Raw genomic sequence first — 21423 nt, 5'->3', positions numbered from 1 at the left:
TGCAAAGAAGTGGGAGGGTGGACATGCTAAACACTTTTCACACAGCAGTGTTGGGAAGCTATTAGCTTAACTACATTTCTCAGTAATGAGGTCAGAGCACTGTTACTTTTAATTCATGTTGTTTTTCATTCAACAAGTCGTCAGTCCTGGATCTTTAACGAATGGAGTGGCTTAGATTTGTTTCTTTGATTTAAGACAAAAAACAAGAAAAACTTAACATTTTTACATTATATTTTTACATTTTCGGCATTTAGCAGACACCTTTATCCAAAGTGACTTACATTATAGTTACAGTATACAGTCTGAGCAATTGAGGGTAAAGGGCCTTGCTCAAGGGCCCAAAAGCAGCAACCTTGCAGTGGTGGGGCTTGAACCAGCGACCTTCTGGTTACTAGTCCAGTACCTTAACCATTAGGCTACTGCTTGCCCCTGGCTACTGCTTGCTCCTGCTTAATGCTAGGTTATTTTAGCAAGGGTTAGTGACATCAGTTAACAGGGCGGCACGGTGGGTAGCACTGTCTCCTCACACAAAGAAGGTCCTGGGTTCGATCCCCAGGTAGGGTGGTCCGGGTCCTTTCTGTGCGGAGTTTGCATGTTCTCCTCGTGTCTGCGTGGGTTTCCTCCGGGTGCTCCGGTTACCCACAGTCTAAAAACATGCAGCCAGGCTAATTAGAGATACTGAATTGTCCTATAGGTACCCAGCCACTAGGATGCATAAACCAGTGCATTGTAGTGCCGGTCCCGAGCCTGGATAAATAGGGAGGGTTGTGTCAGGAAGGGCATCCGGGGTGAAAACTGTGCCAAATCAATAATGCCGATCACAATCCCTAACGGGAGCAGCAGAGGAAATAGATATAAAGTGACATCAGTTAACAACCAGTTTCTGTGTTATTCTTTAAGTCACTGTAATTATGTAGCACATTTAGTCTAGTTAAGTGCTTGGTGCTTGGGGCGGTGCTAAATCATGGTAATGCACTACCGCTAGGATCCAGGGTTCGAATCCCCAGTGGTGCTATCGGCTGGTCAGGCATCTGCACACAGACATGATGGCTATGTTTGAGGAAGGGTGGTCGGGGGTGTGTTACTATATCACATCCAGTGATTCCAGGAAAATTGAACCCACCACAAAAATGCCCATTATTTTTTATATATACCTATATATACTTATATATATTTATTTATATATACCTATTGCTTCTAAGAATTTCAGCAGTTCTTTGGGAGGGGACTGTTTGTTTGTTTATTATGATTTTAACGTCGTGTTTTACACTTTGGTTACATTCATGACAGACACAGTAGTTACTCATTACACAAGGTTCATCAGTTCACAAGGTTATATCGAACACAGTCATGGACAATTTAGTGTCTCCAATTCACCTCACTTGAACGTCTTTGGACTGTGGGAGGAAACCGGAGCACCTGGGGGAAACCCACGTGGGCACGAGGAGAACATGCAAACTCCAAACAGAAAGGACACAGACCTTGCTGTGAGACGACAGTGCTACCCACTGAGCCACCCAGGGTGTGTTACTGTATCACATCCAGTGATTCCAGGGAAATTGAACCCGCCACTAAAATTTTTGGAACCACACTCTTTGGGACAGTGGTAACCTAGTGGGTAGAGCTTTTCTATTTTTTATATATGGTGTTTTAAGTCCTGTTGCGTCTAAGTATTTTAGCAGTTCTTTGGGAGGGGACTGAGGTGAAGATTTCTTTGTAGTTTGTAGTTGTTTGTATTGTAAATGTGGCATGTATAGAAAATGTGTTTAACAGAGGTTCTTGCTCAACACAGGGGGCAAGTGGGGGTCTGGTCTCCCATAAGCATGTAGTTATGAGTGAGTTTGGTGTGTCCAGTATGGCATCTTGTGTAAATGATTTGTTCCCATCATTTTTTGGGGTATTGAATTCTGTCTGGGCAGCATTATGGCTTGGTGGGTAGCACTGTCACCTCACAGCAAGAAGGTCCTGGGTTCGATCCCCTGGCGGGGCGGTCCAGGTCCTTTCTGTGCAGAGTTTGCATGTTCTCCCCGTGTCTGCGTGGGTTTCCTCCCACAGACCAAAAACATGCAGTCAGGTTAATTGGAGACACTAAATTGCACTATAGGTGAATGGGTGTGTGTGTATGTGTGTGTCTGCCCTGAGATGGACTGGCGCCCCGTCCAGGGTGTTACTGTGTGCCTTGCGCCCATTGAAAAGCTGGGATAGGCTTAGCATCCCCCCCCCATGACCCTAATGGATAAGTGGTTAGGAAAGTGAGTGAGTGAGTGAAGTCTGTCTGTCTGTATAGTAGGATGGATCTTGTAGAGTTTTGGTAGACCATACAGAAAAAGAGATTCAGACTGATTGCTCACCAGGTTGAGGTTGATCGGCTTTTCTCGGCGGCCTGTCTGAACCAGGAGCTTGTAGGCCAGGATGCCGTTATCTGAGCCATTCCTGTAGTTCCCCTGAGTGATCCGGCCTTCCTTCAAGTCCTTATCAAAGGCTTTCTGCAAGCCTGCACATACACACAGTACCTTATGAGAGGCATTTAACGATACTTCAGCATTTCATGCTAATCTGTATCCCTGTCTATTGTTTATTATTATTATTTTATATTTTATTTATGCATTTTCTCCCCATTTTTCTCCCTTTCAGTGCACCCAATTGCCTGCAACAAAGCTAACCCACGCCCCCTCCGACACGTGGGCAGCAGACGAATGCATTTCGTCACCTACACTTTGACGAGTGCAATGTGGATCCGCACTGTGTACGGAGAGACACACCCTGACAACACTCTTTTCCCCGTCTCTGTGCGGGCGCCATCAATCAGCCAGCAGAGGTCGTAATTGCATTAGTTATAAGAGAGTCCCTATTCGGCTTAATATCCCACCCCATCTGAAGAACAACAGGCCAATCGTCGTTCATGTGGCCGCTCAGCCCAACGGGCAGGCAGAGCCAAGAATCGATACGATGTATTCGAGATCCCAACTCTGGTTCCAGCGTGTGTTTTTGCCGCTGTGCCACCTGAGCAGCTTGTTATTTATTATTTTTAATAAACATTTTATAAATATATAATACACATCTCATTAGTCTGTAGTACATTGCTCGATGGTTTTACACATAGTAATTGTAACCACTGCTTTATCCTGATGGCTCGGAATCACTGGACGCAGTGCTGTAATGCAAATCTGTGCCTGCAAAATCACTTATTGTTTTCAGTCTTGTATAACCTGGAAGTGTCTTCCAACCTTTCTGCCTTTTTTACACCCCTGAGTACAAACTCCTCCACCGCTTGTACACCCAATGGAAACATGGGCTTAAGTAAAAACCCTGCACACTAACACCATATAATAGGGATTTAAAGGCAGGAAGAAAACGTGGACAGAGCGAGTCCCTGCGCGTCAGACCATTTCTTACAGAAGGACATGATGCAATTCAGGCTCAGAGCAAACAAAGACATACGCCTTTAAATACAACTCTGACTTACGGCTCCTTACACACAGAACAGGACAGGTTTAGGTTTGACTGAATCCCACCCAGGATTAGCTCTGACGAGCAGTATAGAGACATGTGTAGAGACATGTCCACTCTATATTTTTTTTGGTCAATTTCACCTTTGTTACTGAACTTTCTTCATAATTTCTTTATAATTCCTCCTTTAATTGACAAAGCCTCGTCACACACACACACACTTTCTGTTTTTCTGGTATCTTAATCTGTCTTGGTAAGTCATTTAAATGTGTGATGGCTTTGAGGCTTTGGAGCAGCATCTGGAGTCGACACTGTCGGGTCAGTTAGTCAGTCACTGCATTAAGATCATTCACACTGAGGAGAATGTGACAAAACATCACAGAACTGTGAAATAGGGGGTTTGAATGGCACAGCGTTCTAATATGCAGGCACACCACTATGAACTGTTCAAATCTTAGAGGAGCCACAGACAATTAGCTGTGTTTGATGGAGGAAAGGTTGGACTGGGTGTTTTGCCTGGGACTGGTCTGTGCGCTTATGATAAGTGGGCTTAGTGTGGATCTCCATTCACTATACAGCTCTATTAGGGAAAACCTACACTGGCAAGTGATAAGAAACGCCTGAATGGCAGATTGGCCATGTGTCCGAGGGGGTGTGGTGATTCGGCTCTTCTTGATCAGATCGGGGTTGTACAAGCAGCAGTGGATTCACAATTGGAAATTGGAAATGACTAAATTGGGAGATAAAAGGGTTGAGATCCAGATGAAAAATGCTAAACATATTATACATAAAACATTCATGCTGAAATTGATGTGTATGGCATGATAAGTGGGCATTATTCTGTAACCCACACCCCTTGCTGATCTTTACTGCAGGTAAGACAGTTAAAGTTTTGTTTTTTACAGCATGTTCATAGGTTATTAGACTAAGGTCTGTGAACTCTTGTTGTAAGTAAGACCATTCTGACAGCACTGGCTGTTAAAAAACTTCCACTTCCACTTTACCCACAGGTAAACATACATTTTTAGCATTTAACAGGCACTTTTTATCCAAAGCGACTTACAGTACCATGACAGTATACTGTCTAAGCAATTGAGGGTAAAGGGCCTGGCAGTGGCAACCTGGCAGTGGTGGGGCTTGAACCCCTAGTCCAGCACCCTAATCACTAGGCAACAACTGAACTGACTTTATCATACTCTTTGCAATTAATTTAGCCATATATATATATATATATACACACAGTGTATCACAAAAGTGAGTACACCCCTCACATTTCTGCAGATATTTAAGTATATCTTTTCATGGGACAACACTGACAAAATGACACTTTGACACAATGAAAAGTAGTCTGTGTGCAGCTTATATAACAGTGTAAATTTTTTCTTCCCTCAAAATAACTCAATATACAGCCATTAATGTCTAAACCACCGGCAACAAAAGTGAGTACACCCCTTAGTGAAAGTTCCTGAAGTGTCAATATTTTGTGTGGCCACCATTATTTCCCAGAACTGCCTTAACTCTCCTGGGCATGGAGTTTACCAGAGCTTCACAGGTTGCCACTGGAATGCTTTTCCACTCCTCCATGACGACATCACGGAGCTGGTGGATATTCGAGACTTTGCGCTCCTCCACCTTCCGCTTGAGGATGCCCCAAAGATGTTCTATTGGGTTTAGGTCTGGAGACATGCTTGGCCAGTCCATCACCTTTACCCTCAGCCTCTTCAATAAAGCAGTGGTCGTCTTAGAGGTGTGTTTGGGGTCATTATCATGCTGGAACACTGCCCTGCGACCCAGTTTCCGGAGGGAGGGGATCATGCTCTGCTTCAGTATTTCACAGTACATATTGGAGTTCATGTGTCCCTCAATGAAATGTAACTCCCCAACACCTGCTGCACTCATGCAGCCCCAGACCATGGCATTCCCACCACCATGCTTGACTGTAGGCATGACACACTTATCTTTGTACTCCTCACCTGATTGCCGCCACACATGCTTGAGACCATCTGAACCAAACAAATTAATCTTGGTCTCATCAGACCATAGGACATGGTTCCAGTAATCCATGTCCTTTGTTGACATGTCTTCAGCAAACTGTTTGTGGGCTTTCTTGTGTAGAGACTTCAGAAGAGGCTTCCTTCTGGGGTGACAGCCATGCAGACCAATTTGATGTAGTGTGCGGCGTATGGTCTGAGCACTGACAGGCTGACCCCCCACCTTTTCAATCTCTGCAGCAATGCTGACAGCACTCCTGCGCCTATCTTTCAAAGACAGCAGTTGGATGTGACGCTGAGCACGTGCACTCAGCTTCTTTGGACGACCGACGCGAGGTCTGTTCTGAGTGGACCCTGCTCTTTTAAAACGCTGGATGATCTTGGCCACTGTGCTGCAGCTCAGTTTCAGGGTGTTGGCAATCTTCTTGTAGCCTTGGCCATCTTCATGTAGCGCAACAATTCATCTTTTAAGATCCTCAGAGAGTTCTTTGCCATGAGGTGCCATGTTGGAACTTTCAGTGACCACTATGAGAGAGTGTGAGAGCTGTACTACTAAATTGAACACACCTGCTCCCTATGCACACCTGAGACCTAGTAACACTAACGAGTCACATGACATTTTGGAGGGAAAATGACAAGCAGTGCTCAATTTGGACATTTAGGGGTGTAGTCTCTTAGGGGTGTACTCACTTTTGTTGCCGGTGGTTTAGACATTAATGGCTGTATATTGAGTTATTTTGAGGGAAGAATAAATTTACACTGTTATATAAGCTGCACACAGACTACTTTTCATTGTGTCAAAGTGTCATTTTGTCAGTGTTGTCCCATGAAAAGATATACTTAAATATCTGCAGAAATGTGAGGGGTGTACTCACTTTTGTGATACACTGTATATCTTCAGGCACCAAACATCTGTACAACTGGAATATAAAATACAATGGGTTTAAACTGGCTCAAACTGGTGGTGCAGCGGTCTATTACACTAGCTATCGGCCAGCCAGGCAGATACGCAGACACATACTATGACCGAGGGGAAATCAAATTCAAAATCAAATCCTGCGATGGATTGGCGTCCCATCCAAGGTATTCCTGCCTTGCGAGCAGTGGTCCCTGGTAAACCCGGACCTGCCGTGACCCTGACCAGGATAAAGCGTTTGATGGAACATGAAATGGGTTGCAACAGTAAAACCAGTACCTTGCAGCCAGTCATTGAAGTAGTGGAGCCACATGAGCGGTAACTGGCCTTGTTCGTCTCGCAGCACGTATTTGACGGTACCGAGGCGCTGGTGCAGCTCATAGAGAAGCGGCTGTTTCCGGGCGTAGTCCACCCGCTGTGTCACCACGTACATGCTGTAGAAGGAGAAGTAGTGGAACTGCGCGCCCAAGAAGTCGTACTCGGCCGTCTCGCGCGGCACGATGTCCGTCAGCTCCAGGCCGTCCCGCACTCGTGTGGTGCCGTACAGACTGACGCCCAGAAGAGCCAGGAACAGCACAATCACCACCACCTGTGACCACACACACACACACACAAAAGGATGAGTCACAAATTGGCTGGAAGGGGAAATCCAGTCTTTATGACTGCCCCCTCTGACACGGAAGGTGTTTGTGGTTTTTGTAGAAGAGTTTTACTCAAAGTGAAAAGCGGTTTCACAAACTTTCCATCTGCCTCTACTCATTCTGTTCTGCTGTAGATTACGTCTGACCTAGCAGCAGGGCATTCACAATCTCTTGGAGTTCAGTACTAGTAACAGTTAAGGTCAGAGATTTGGGTCTAGTACAAACATTGTATGCACATTTTATTCTGTTTTTATATAGTGAATAATATATTTGTTATTATTCTGCACTGTGATCACATAAATTAAAGCAGAATCACAGAGAGGTTAGAATAAAAGCAGAAACTAGACATAAATAAGTATTAAGCACCCCATACCAATACTGCAAAGAAACCCTTTTGCCTGGGATCCAGGGTTTAAATCCCCACAGGTGCTATCAACCAATCAGGCATCTACATTCAGACATGATTGGTTATGTCTGAAGGAGGGTGGCTGAGGCCCTGTGATGAATTGGCGTCCTGTCTGGGGTGTGTTACTGCACCCAGTGGACTGGATTGGTGTCCTGTCCGAGGTGTGTTACTGCACCTAGTGATTCTGGGAAAGCAAGACTGAACTGGCACCCTATCTGGGGTGTGTTACTGCACCCAGTGATTATGGGGAAGCAGGACTGAATTGGTACCCTGTCCGGGGTGTGTTACTGCCCCCCAGTATTGCACCTAGTGATTCTGGGAAAGCAGGACTGGATTGGTGCCCTGTCCGGGGTGTGTTACTGGGATTGGCGTCCTGTCCGGGGTGTGTTACTGCACCCAGAGATTTCGGGGAAGCAGGACTGAATTGGTACCCTGTCCGGGGTGTGTTACTGCACCCAGAGATTTCGGGGAAGCAGGACTGAATTGGTACCCTGTCCGGGGTGTGTTACTGCACCCAGTGATTTTGGGGAAGCAGGTTTGAATTGGTGCCCTGTCTGGGAAAGAGGGAATCAATTGGCGCCCTGTCCGGGGTGTGTTACTGCACCCAGTGATTCCGGGCAAGCAGGACTGGATTGGTGTCCTGTGCCGGGGTGTGTTACTGCATTGTGCCCAGTGATTCAGAGAAAGCAGGACTCATTGCAACCCTGACAAATGCACCTCCTAAAGGATAGGCTATCCAGTTTGGGCTTAGACAATCATGAATGTGTAGACGCCTGACTGGCCGATAGCACTGCTGATATTCAAACTCCGAATATTGGGCTGGCATATTTTCTCACTATGCCACCCGAGCGCCCTTAATAAGGCCGGTACTAATCAGTAGTAAATACTGATAGTAGTAACTGCTGAACCGCCTCTGCATATATTTAGGGATTGTTTCTACTCTGTGTGTACTCTTTCTTTACCTTTGTGGTGGGTTGCAGCAGAAACGGTGCGTAGTGCTTCTCGGCGAAGGCGGCGAACGTCCAGTGCGCACAGGAGGACTCTGGGTGCTCTGACCCCGTCTCCGTGGCCTGGCTTATCAGGTCGCGTGTGGAGCTGTTGTTGTTATTGTGGTTATTGTTGTGGTTGGGGTGAAGCGGCTGCACTGAGATCTGCGAGTGTGGCTCGGCTGTGGTGTAGTAGGCCTGCGTGCGCGGGTCGTATTCGGTGCGCAGCTGCACCGTCGACTGCATGGTGATGTGCGTGTGCTGAGAGAAGCTGTGGCTGCTGTAGGAGGGTGGAGGGGTGCAGTGGCCCAAGTCGCCCAGCGCCTGAGGCTCCATCTGGATTACACGGTTAGAGCACGGGCTGAAAAAGAGGGAGGAGGGAGAAAGAGGTGAATGTAAAACAACACGTAGTATTTATTATTTATTAGTATTTACATTTTAGCCCATAAAGAGACACAGGTTTTAATAGCAAACATGTGATTACATTTTTATGTGTATGTGTCTGTCTTTGTGTGCATTCACTTAATTAATTAAGTTCTCACAGACCCCGTTTCCAGAAAAGTTGGGACGTTTTGTAAACTTTGCAGTTTTATTATACTATTATTATTAATATACTATTAACTTTTCGCTCTTATTTTGCTGCGTCCCAACTTTTGTTTGTGTGTGTGGAGGGGGGTTGCTATTACATGTGTGTGTGTGTGTGTGTGTGTGTGTGTGTGTGAGGGGGTGCACAGCAAGGCATATAAATGAGGCATGTTTGAGCCAGCTACCATAAGGTCTTGTGAGTAAGTTTGTGAGTTACACAGTAAAAATGTATAATAATATAATGCATCACTTATAATAATGTTATTATTTTAATATTAAAATATTAATATTAATCATTATTATAATGATTATCATTAATAATTATTATGATTAATAATAATAATTTTACTGTAAAGGTGATGTCACTTTATTTAGTTCTGTTTATTTATTTATTTATTTTTTTAATGCATTTTCTCCATTTTTTTCCCCTATTTTTAGCACGTCCAATTTTTACCCAATTGCATTATGCTTCCTCTCCACTGCAGCTGACCCCCACTCCGATTGAGGAGAGACTGACACACGCCTCCTCCGACTCGTGTGCTGTAGCCGACTGCATCTTTTCACCTGCTCGAGGCGAGTTAATATGCGGATCAGCTTTGTGCATGGAGAGCCACACCCTGATCCTCATTATCCCTCAACTCTGTGCAGACGCCATCAACCAGCCAGCAGAGGTCGTAATTGGCTCAGTTATGAAGAGTCCCTACCGGCTTATCCTATAAACAACAAGCCAATTGTTGGTCATGTAGCCGCACAGCCCAGACGGATGGCAGAGCTGAGTTTTTAACCGAAGAGTTCGAAAGGTCAGCTCTGGTGTGGTAGTGTGTTTTACCACTGCGCCACCTGAGCGACTTTATTAAGAAGTTTATTAAGAAGTTGCAGTTTTGTATGGATTATAATGAATAAAATAAATTCCAGTAAAGTTTGGAAGCACTTCTCCACAAAAGAGGGGGCACTGCAGGAGAGGATTGGGAACCACTGACCTAACACTAGTCTGCGTTTTCCTTTTGTACCTTTGCTATGATCATTTCTAATAAAAATATTTCTAATTACAACTCATGACACAGACGTTTCTGTAAACTGATGGCAACTGAATACCAGTCATGAATAATTAAATGCAAAAACTAGTAAACACTCCTGACTGCAAGCGAGCATTTCAGTGAAATGGGAAGCATCAGGTTCAATTTCCTGCTTTAGGGTCGGAGATTGGAAGGAGGAAAGTGCACACAGAAACCTGAAAATCTACCCTGAGGTTCTCAGTCTCTTCCTCTGGCACTTCAAGAAATTAAAAGCAGCATGAGGTACACAAGGACCTTGGGCCCCAGAGACAGATAAACCACCCTAAATACACCCCTGTGCACAGAGATGCTAAGTATTACAACACCTAAGAAGTTTATACATGAAGCACACACATACCATGCGGACACATAAATATATACACCAATCAGCCATAACATTAAAACCACCTCCTTGTTTCTACACTTACTGTCCATTTTATCAGCTCCACTTACCACATAGAAGCACTTTGTAGTTCTACAATTACTGACTGTAGTCCATCTGTTTCTCTACATACTTTTTAGCCCCCACAGGACCACTACAGAGCAGGTATTATTTGGGTGGTGGATCATTCTCAGCACTGCAGTGACACTGACATGATGGTGGTGTGTTAGTGTTTGTTGTGCTGGTATGAGTGGATCAGACACAGCAGCGCTGCTGGAGTTTTAATATGCCACGTCCACTCACTGTCCACTCTATTAGACACTCCTACCTAGTTGTCAGAGACGATCGCTCATCTATTGCTGCTGTTTGAGTTGGTCATCTTCTAGACCTTCATCAGTGGTCACAGGATGCAGCCCACGGGGCGCTGTTGGCTGGATGTTTTTGGTTGGTGGACTATTCTCAGTTCAGCAGTGACAGTGAGGTGTTTAAAAACTCCAGCAGCACTGCTGTGTCTGATCCACTAATCCATTGATCCATTAATTTAAAGATATCCCACGCAATGATGCCAACCAATACCCACAATGTAGGCTGCACTTCTGTGTATGTGTGCTCTAAATCCTGCATCTGGATCCAATAATCCCAGAGCAAGGTCACACTGTCTCACATGATTGAGAGCCAGGGCAGAATGGCGTGAAGGAGACAGCCGTTAGTGAGAGTGAGTGTATGCGTGTGTGTACGTTCCTGTACGTGCGTGTGCAGTGCCGAGTTTTACCTCATGAAGCAGCAGAAGATGTCAAAGCGGCGCTCCTCTCGTCGGTAAAGGTCGATGCTCAGGATGGCGGGGAAGATGAGCAGCACCATGGCAAAGTTAAACACCACCACAACCGCAGCCTGAAACACACACATTATTCATTTCATACATTTCATTTTGCACGTTACTTTGATGTTTTACTACAAGTTATCTTGGTCAGGCTCACGGTGGGCGTGGTTTCCCCTATTTGCACCTTTGAGGCTTACCCCTTTAGTTTTTTGTTCTTTGTTAGATGTTCTTATGTTCTTATTTTTATATTTTTATTTTATATTCTTGTGCTGGCTAGACGACTGGGTCAGAGCATCTCCAAAACTGCAGCTCTTGTGGGGTGTTCCCGGTCTGCAGAGGTCAGTATCTATCAATAGTGATCCAGGGAAGGAACAGTGGTAAACCGGCGACAAGGTCATTGGCGGCCAAGGCTCACTGATGCACATGGGGAACACATGGCACCAGGATGCACTATGGAAAGAAGGCAAGTCGACTGAGGCAGTGTGATGCTTTGGGCAATGTTCTGCTGGGAAACCTTGGGTCCTGCCATCCATGTGGATGTTCCTTTGAGACGTACCACCTACCTAAGCATTGTTGCAGACCATGTACACCCTTTCATGGAAATGGTATTCCCTGATGGCTGTGGCCTCCTTCAGCAGGATAATGCGCCCTGCCACAAAGCAAAAATGGTTCAGGAATGGTTTGAGGAGCACAACAACGAGTTTGAGGTGTTGACTTGGCCTCCAAGTTCCCCAGATCTCAATCCAGTCGAGTAACTGTGGGATGTGCTGGACAAACAAGTTCGATCCGTGAATGCCCCACCTCACAACTTACAGGAGTTAAAGAATCTGCTGCTAACATCTTGGTGCCAGATATTGCAGCACATCTTCAGGGGTCTAGTGGAGTCCATGCCTCGAAGGGTCAGGGCTGTTTTGACAGCAAAACAGGGACCAACACAATATTAGAAAGGTGGTCATTATGTTATGCCAGATCGGTGTATAGACAAAAGTTCACGTGTTTCAGTCACAACAACTTACTAACAGGTGTAAATATAAAATATAAAAGAAAATTATATTATACTCCAACTTTGCAGCAACAATTTAGGGAAGGCCCTGTTCTGTTCCAGCATGACTGTGTCCCTGTGCACAAAGCAAGGTCCATAAAGACATGAAAAAAGCTCAATTTAAAGAAACTCCCCACTAAACAGCTTTGCAATAAACAGGAACATCAATTGAGGCTTTCTTGACCAACATCATTGCCCAGCCATACAGATGCTTTTTTGACTGAATGGGCTCAAATTCCCACAGACATACTTTAAAGCCTTGTCAGAAGAGTGGCTGCTGTTATAGCTAAAAAGATCACAGAAAAAGTGAGCTCATGGTCAGGTGTCCAAATACTTTTGGCCATATAGTGTATATATACACACAATCTGTGGAACATATACAAGTCAGCACACATCTGGGTGCCAGTAATTGCCATAACCGCACTGACAAAACAGTGATGCATCATACTTAAAGTGATGAGACAGACAAAAAATTGGGGTTTGAAGATGCCAGGAGAATGCTACAGTTGTGTGGCTCAGCAAGCAAACGTGGCGCCAACTGCACTGATGGTGAAACCCAAGTAATAATCTGGGTCGTTTTATAGCCCTTTATATATATAAGGAATACAATGACAAAAAAAACATGGAAATATTTTTTCTGGACTTATGGTGCCATTAGCCTGTCGATCTTTTTAACTTGAATCATTGACATACTTATTTAAACAGAAAATACATTAACCATATTTACTATGCTTTACTATAACACTCAGCCAATCCGTACAAATGAATGGAGGCAAATGCTAACAATGCCCTCCAGTTATCATAATACCTTCAGAATAACACTTTGGGGAAGGCTTCTAAGAACGGCACAAAGCACAATCCATGGTTTTCTGTTCGGAAATGCTGATATGCCGGCACAAAGCTGTAACCTCAAGCTGCTTTTGAGATGAATCGGGATGCTGAATGTAAAGAGTCCTTGGTCACGATTAGTGCCAGCCTTACTTTGGTCGTGCTGAAGCGAACTGTAGCGATAAATTGAAATTTGTGGGTGTTAAATCTACCTGGGTGTGGTGAGATTGGGGTTTCCTGCCATTCTAAAATATTCCTTCCATCAAATAGCATAACAACTCAAACTCAAAGGTAGCTTTACTGGCATGAGAAATAAGTACATTTGTATTGCCAAAGCTTAATTACAGAACTACAAATAGTACTATACACTGATCAGCCAGAACATTAAAACCACCTCCTTGTTTCTACACTCACTGTGCATTTTATCAGCACCACTTACCATATAGAAGCACTTTGTAGTTCTACAATTACTGACTGTAGTCCATCTGTTTCTCTACATACTTTTTTCACCTGCTTTCACCCTGTTCTTCAATAGTTAGGACCCCCACAGGACCACTACAGAGCAGGTATTATTTAGGTGGTGGATCATTCTCAGCACTGCAGAGAATGACATGGTGGTGGTGTGTTAGTGTCTGTTGTGCTGGTATGAGTGGATCAGACACAGCAGCACTGCTGGAGTTTTAAAATACCGTGTCCACTCACTGTCCACTCTATTAGACACTCCTACCTAGTTGGTCCACTTTGTAGATGTAAAGTCAGAGACGATCGCTCATCTATTGCTGCTGTTTGAGTTGGTCATCTTCTAGACCTTCATCAGTGGTCACACCACGCTGCCCACGGGGTGCTGTTGGCTGGATATTTTTGGTTGGTGGACTATTCTCAGTCCAGCAGTGACAGTGAGGTGTTTAAAAACTCCAGCAGCGTTGCTGTGTCTTATCCACTCATACCAGCACCACGACAGTGTCACTGCAGTGCTGAGAATGATCCCCCACCCAAATAATACCTACTCTGTAGTGGTCCTGTGGGGGGTCCTGAACATTGAAGAACAGCATGAAAGGGGGTTAACAAAGTATGCAGAGGAACAGATGGACTACAGTCAGTAATTGTAGAACTACAAAGTGCTTCTATATGATAAGTAGAGCTGATAACATGGACAGTGAGTGTAGAAACAAGGAGGTGGTTTTAAAGTTATAGCTGACCGGTGATAATGACCATGGTATAAACTGTAAGGCTGTAGTTGTTTTTGCAGTATTTGTAGTTTGAATGTTAAAAGTTATGAAGTCACAAACGTTTCTTGAGAAACAAGATGTTTGGAATGAACGTCTGTCATTAACTGTTCTGGAAAAGTCATAAAGCTAATGAAGTTCTTCCGTCCAGAAACGCACCGCGTCCAGTTTTCCGACCACCGCTTTTATTACTGCAGTGAACTACAGCTACTCCCCGGACGAAAAAAATAAGCAAAGAGGATAAAAAAGGGGAGAAGAAACAAGAGAGAGAGGCAGGCATGCCTGGTCTGGTTAGCTTGTGTGGTTTTTAGTGTTTTTTGTTCCTGGGTGGAGGCTGCCTCTGTGTTCAGCTGCCAGACCACACAGAGAGAGCCGCAGCTCAGCACAGCCTGGAGGTGCTGAGAGAGGCCTGTACGTCCACACACACACACACACACACACACACACACACACACACACACACACTTAAAGCCTTACCACACTTTTTTCCCTTCAGTTTCTCCGTACACACAAACACCAGGACCAATGATGTGTTCGTATGCAGGCGTCCTCTGTGTGTGTGTGTGTGTGTGTGTTGTGCATGAGTGATGTGTATGTTTTGATGAAAAAGACAGTGTGTAAATGACCGCTGAAGAGATCCAGAGAGAGACGGCGAATAAAGAGCGAGTGTGTCTGCATGGGGAATGGAGCTACAGAGGAGGCTCTGTGAAGGCTGGCACAGATACACACACACTCATACTGAGCCACACAGGGTGCAAACTCTCACTACAGGATGTGTGCAACTTTGCACTTAAGCCCAGCAGCAAAGACCAAAATACGTACAGTTTTCCAACAAACTATCCATCACCTACCCTCATTCATGCATTTAACATAATTGTTGTTCCAAGCAATATGAAGTAAATTTAGAACATGCATTTAGAACATTTTTACCGGTTTTGATGCACTGAAGAGCGATAAACCGTTTTCCATGAGTTTAACGAATGGAGTTCTTTTCAAATGTAAATAAATTCTTATTGATTTTTAATTTGTATAAAGATGCACAAAATTTGGGTTTGATTTTTTGCATTTTCTCCCCTTTTCTCCCTTTTAGCGTGTCCAATTGCCGGATTGCATCATGCTTCCTCTCCACCAATGCCGATCCCCGCTCTGATTGAGGAGAACAAAGCTAATCCACACCCCCTCTGACACATGGGCAGCAGCCGTATGCATTTTATCTTTACTGTGTATGGAGAGACACACCCTGACAGCACTCTTTTCCCGTCTCTGTGCGGGCACCATCAATCAGTCAGTAGAGGTAGTAATTGCATTATTAATGAGAGAGTCCCTATCCGGCTTTTAATATCCCACCCCTATCTGAACAACAGGCTAATCGTTGTTCATGTGGCCCCTCAACCCAGCCGGCAGGCAGAGATGAGACTCGATACGATGTATTCGAGGACCCAGCTCTGGTGTTCCAACGTGTGTTTTACCCCCCCCCCCCCCCTCCCCCCTCCCCCCTCCCCTGCTCTGACTTTACATCTACAAGGTGGACCAAGAGTGGACAGTGAGTGGATACGGTATTTAAAAACTCCAGCAGCGCTGCTGTGTCTGATCCACTCATACCAGCACAACACACACTAACACACCACCACCATGCCATTGTCACTGCAGTGCTGAGAATGATCCACAGCAAGAGGGTCTTGGGTTTGAATTTCAGCTAAAGCGGTCTGGGTCCTTTCTGTTTGGAGTTTGCATGTTGTCCCTGTGTCTGTGTGGGTTACCTCCGGGAGCTCCGGTTTCCTCCCACAAGTTTAAAGACATGCAGTCTTGCAGCCATGGATGGGACTGGGTGTATCTGGGAAGGGGTGGCCAAACAACCTAGCTGTTAGGAGGTGCTCAACTGACTTGATGTAACCACAGCTGTTTAAAATCACAGACACCCCCCCCCCCCCCCCCCACACACACACACACACTAACCATAATATAACTCTTAACAACCTCCCACACAGAGCATCACTATACCCAGCACAAGGATTAAGTTACGTGTATTTAGGCTGCAGTGTGGATGCACAGGGGCCACAACACCAATCAGCCTCAGCGGGCTGAGCCACGCTCCACCTGTCACACGCTTCATTTGATGAATGAAATCAATAAAATCACTTGGACAAATCTGGCACCAATGAAGGCCAGGAAAGGACTGAGAGGTCTTACACACACACACACACACACACACACACACACACACACACACACACACACACACACACACAAAGGTAATACGTGTCTTTTGGTAACACAGAAACATTTCTACACATATTTAAGGTTTAAGACACAAACAAAAACAAAACACACACACACACACACACACTTACCTGTAAAGAGAAGGCTCGCAGCGCTGGGATAGGGATGAGGGCAGCCATAAAAAAAGCAGTGATGTTACTGATTGAGGTTAAAGCCACACTGGCCCCTGTTCTCTTCAAACACTCGCCTGTACGGTCCTGTGGTTGCCAGACAAAAACAAAATTAAACATTTAGAATTATGCACACACTGAGAAATGTCCTACACCAAGATATGAGCTGAGAATGATTCAATATCAGATAGATACTAGGGGCATATTGTCATCATCCTATTATAATACATTTTCATAATGTTTGTTTATGTTTGTTTATTAGGATTTTAGTCATGTTTTACACAATTTTGGCTACATTCATGACAGGAACGGTCGTTACTCATTACACAAGGTTTATCAGTTCACAAGGTTATATCGAACACAGTCATGGACAATTTAGTGTCTCCAATAAACCTCACTTGCACGTCTTTGGACTGTCGGAGGAAACCGGAGCACCCGGAGGAAAACCATGCGGACACGGGGAGAACATGCAAACTCCACACAGAAAGGACCCGGAACGCCCCACCTGGGGATCGAACACAGGACCTTCTTGCTGTGAGGCGACAGTGCTACCCACTGAGCCACCATGCCGCCCAATCAACCATTGAAATAACAAAATGACGACCGAACAGCAGAGAGTGTTTGCACATGGATGGGTCGGACAGACCGAACGGCAGTACCAGGACTGTGTGATTAGATTCAAAATTAGCATGGAAAGCAACATTACAATGAAGTCCAGGGTTCTAACTGTGCAAGCTGAACTAATAAAAAGTACCTGGTGCTAATTCTGCTATACTATATGCCTGAAAGTATGTGGACACATGAAATTGAGTTTGCTGGACATTCTACTTAAAATCTGGGCACAGAGAGCTTTATAGTCTGGATTTAGCGCCATCTGATCTCCACTTTTTTGGAACGCTCAAAGAAGATGATGTGATGTGATGATGATGTGGAAGCAGCGGTGCATCAGTGTCTATGTAGAAAAGTAATGTTATGTCATTTGTTTTTGAAATTCTTAATAAATAAGAGTTAAAAACAATGTGGAAACTTTTTGAAGGACCCTCGTGTTGATGCTTTCACATCATCATCACATGAAAATCTTCTTCCCCTTAAAGCTTCTTTGATTGTTCCAAAAAGGTGGAAATAAGATGCCGCTAAATCCAGACTATAAACTCTCTCAGCCTCTGGTGTTCTATCGGGTTGAGGTCAGTCAAGTTCTTCCACACCAAACTCGCCCATCAATGTCTTTATGGACCTTGCTTTGTGCACTGGTGCGCAGTCATGTTGGAACAGGAAGGGGCCATCCCCAAACTGTTCCCACAAAGTTGGGAGCATGAAATTGTCCAAAAACTCTTGGTATGCTGAAGCATTAAGAGTTCCTTTCACTGGAACTAAGGGGCCGAGCGCAACTCCTGAAAAACAACCCCACACCATAATCCCCCCTCCACCAAACTTTACACTTGGCACAATACAGTCAGACAAGTACCGTTCTCCTGGCAACCGCCAAACCCAGACCCGTCAGACGGAGAAGCGTGATTCGTCACTCCAGAGAACACGTCTCGACTGCTCTAGAGTCCAGTGGTGGCGTGCTTTACACCACTGCATCCGCTGCTTTGCATTGTGCTTGGTGATGTAAGGCTTGGATGCAGCTGCTCGGCCATCCGATCATGGTACCACGCTGGAATCCACTGAGCTCCTGAGAGCGACCCATTCTTTCACTAATGTTTGTAGAAGCAGTCTGCATGCCTAGGTGCTTGGTTTTATACACCTGTGGCCATGGAAGTGATTGGAACACCTGAATTCAGTGATTTGGACCTGGTCAGCATCATTTTTATGTGGCCATGAGCTGGTGTGTCTAATCTCTCTAATGAAATCAAGTGTGTTTGTGAACGCAGCCTGAATCCTTTAACTTGATAAAACGTTGTATTGTACATCGAGTGCTGTAAACGGATACCGTATTATCTCTCTCTGTTTACAACTGCACTTGTAAAAGCTCAGTAAATGCTAGTTCCAAGCGACAGAGCCTGCAATCACTGAATCTTGCCATGACAACTTAATGAGCTGAAAGTCCTGATGAAAAGCTTTTCCTTTTCTAATCCACTGTTATGTGGCTTTTTTTACTGAAAGAGGGTAAAAAAAAAAAAACATCCCTCCCACTTCTTATCCTGTGCTCACACAGAACTGTTTCCATCAAAGGCAAGAAGAGATTTAAACAGAGTCAGCCTGGGACCACCGAAATGTGGCTGCCTCATTGTCTTGTTAGTATAAGCTCTCGCTTTTCGTTTCAAAGCCATTCAGATTGGTAAGCAGAATACGTAACTGTTCCAAACACACACACACACACACAGAGGTGAAGAGGAAGGACAGGAGTGGGAGGCTGAAAATTGGAAAAGGAAAAATTCAAGTAAGAAAAAGAATCAGTGTGTGTGTGTGTGTGTGTGTGTGTGTTTGGAACAGTTACGTATCCTGCTTACCAATCTGAATGGCTTGGAAACGAAAAGCGTGTGTGTATGAACGAGCAGAAGGACGACGAAGAGAGGGAAGCAGCGCCGGCTTTGTATGAAGCAATAAGAATGTGCAGGACCACACAGCATGTGCTTGAAGTCAGGATGGCTCTGAGCTCTTCGCTCCCTGTTCGCTGTTTGCTCTCTACACAAAGAGCTACGCAATCACACTGTGCAATCGCACACAAACACAAGCAAACACTTGCCCTGACCCCACCACCACCACTACAACCAAAACAGCCTGCAGTCACACACCTCATGCTTAAAAACACACCACAGTTTGCCCTAACAGTACCAGACGTGTCAAAACCTACACTGAGTGAAGAACAGAAACGTGTTTACAATGGACGTCTAAGGGCAGTTACAGAAAGCGGTCGGAGAGCATGGGAACCAACGTCTGAGTCACACTGCATTGTGTAATGAATGCACGTCAATTTTGCTTACACTGAACTATGTGTGGCCTGTCAGGAACACAGTTGATTTAGTGTTGATAAAATTCCCCAAATGACCTATTACCTACTGATCAATCAATTTAGTGCAATTACTATAAGACTGGAAATAAACAAAGAGACGTCTTAACCTTAGAGCGGCCAACCTGGGCATAAGATTCCATTCCTGAGCCTTATAAGCCAGTTAAGGCTGTACTACAAATGCTAAGACTTACTACATAATACATAATCATAATCAACCATGTTTTAGCTTGCCGCTCAGGTGGCACAGCGGTAAAACACGCTAGCACACCAGGACTGGGATTTCGAATACATCGTATCAAGTCTCAGCTCTGCCATCCGGCTGGGTGGCCACATGAACAACGATTGGCTGTAGTTCAGGGATGAGATGAGCCGGACCAGGGCTCCTCATAACTGGTGCATTTACGACCTCTGCTGGCTGATTGATGTCGCCTGATCAGAGTTTGGGAATAATGCTATTCAGGGTGTGGCTCTCCATGCACAGAACTGATCCGCATATGAACTCGCCTCGTGCAGGTGAAAAGAGGCCGTCGGTACTGATCACGTGTCGGAGGGGGCGTGTGTCAGTTGTGAAGCTCCTTAGTTAGCAGTGGAGGGTTGTATCTTTAGAGGTGAGGCATAATGCAACCAGGGTAATTGGATACAATTGGATACAATTGGATACAGCGCCCCATGGGCAGCGTCCTGTGACCACTGATGAAGGTCTAGAAGATGACCAACTCAAACAGCAGCAATAGATGAGCGATCGGCTCTGACTTCACATCTACAAGGTGGACCAACTAGGTAGGAGTGTCTGATAGAGTGGACAGTGAGTGGACACAGTACTTAAAAACTCCAGCAGTGCTGCTGTGTCTGATCCACTCATAGCAGCACAACACACACTAACACACCACCACCATGTCAGTGTCGCTGCAGTGCTGAGTGGGTCCTGACCACTGAAGAACAGGGTGAAAGCAGGCTAAAAAAGGTCTGTAATGAAATAGATGGACTACATTCAGTAATTGTAGAACTACAAAGTGCTTCTATATGGTAAGTTGAGCTGATAAAATGGACAGTGAGTGTAGAAACCAGGAGGTGGTTTTAATGTTATGGCTGATCTGTGTATATTGTATGTGTTGGTCATCAGTCCCACTGTCCCCACCCCCAAAGCCCTGGTGCAGTCACACACGCATCCTGCACTGGCCCCCAGGAGCCCCCGTTTCACGCTGCTGCACATCAAAGGCGAGTGAGCGGAAAGGTTTGGACTTACATCACAGGCCAAGGCAGGTATGTGCAAATTCCTTTACAGAAGAATAGCATAAGGGCAAAGAGAGACGGCAGGCTCTGCTACAGAAAACCCCCAGATAACGAGAAAAGTCCCTTCTACAGGATCGTAAAAACTAAATCTGGTGTCCAGACAATCTGCTCTTAAAGTTATATACTGCAAAACAGTTAAAGCATTTCAGATTAGCAGATTAGGTGGGATGGTTGTATGTTTGTAGCTTGCTTTATGCCCAGATGAGGGTCATAAGGGTCTGACAGTTAGTAAAGGAAGAGAGAAGGATTACACACCTCAAAAGGGATGCGTTTGTTCTGCCCGGTCTCACTAAAAGCATGCGCGAGGAGAAAGATGTCATCAACCCCAACGCCAAGAGCAAGAAATGGAAGCACCTATAAGGAGAAACATTAAAAACGTTGAAAACGTTAAAATGTAAAAAAACCCACCAAACTATCAGCTGTTTGTTTGTTTATTTATTAGGATTTTAACGACAT

At 45.0% G+C, this 21423-nt stretch overlaps 1 protein-coding gene across 1 annotated transcript in view; it reads right to left on the bottom strand.

The window, feature by feature from the left end:
• ptch1 (patched 1) overlaps positions 1-21423 on the bottom strand; it is a 93552-nt gene that overhangs the window by 20348 nt on the left and 51781 nt on the right. The window contains exons 11-16 of the mRNA XM_062998326.1: positions 21223-21321; positions 16680-16805; positions 11185-11303; positions 8367-8751; positions 6637-6946; positions 2352-2494 (exon numbers count right to left, since the gene is read on the bottom strand). Coding sequence (XP_062854396.1) covers positions 2352-2494; positions 6637-6946; positions 8367-8751; positions 11185-11303; positions 16680-16805; positions 21223-21321 — 1182 coding nt within the window. The remainder of the gene's footprint in view (positions 1-2351; positions 2495-6636; positions 6947-8366; positions 8752-11184; positions 11304-16679; positions 16806-21222; positions 21322-21423) is intronic.

The sequence above is a fragment of the Trichomycterus rosablanca genome, chromosome 7, assembly GCF_030014385.1.
Source record: "Trichomycterus rosablanca isolate fTriRos1 chromosome 7, fTriRos1.hap1, whole genome shotgun sequence".
Lineage (NCBI taxonomy): Eukaryota > Metazoa > Chordata > Actinopteri > Siluriformes > Trichomycteridae > Trichomycterus > Trichomycterus rosablanca.
Note: the sequence above shows the minus strand (reverse complement) of the source record. Positions and strands in the feature narration are given on the sequence as shown.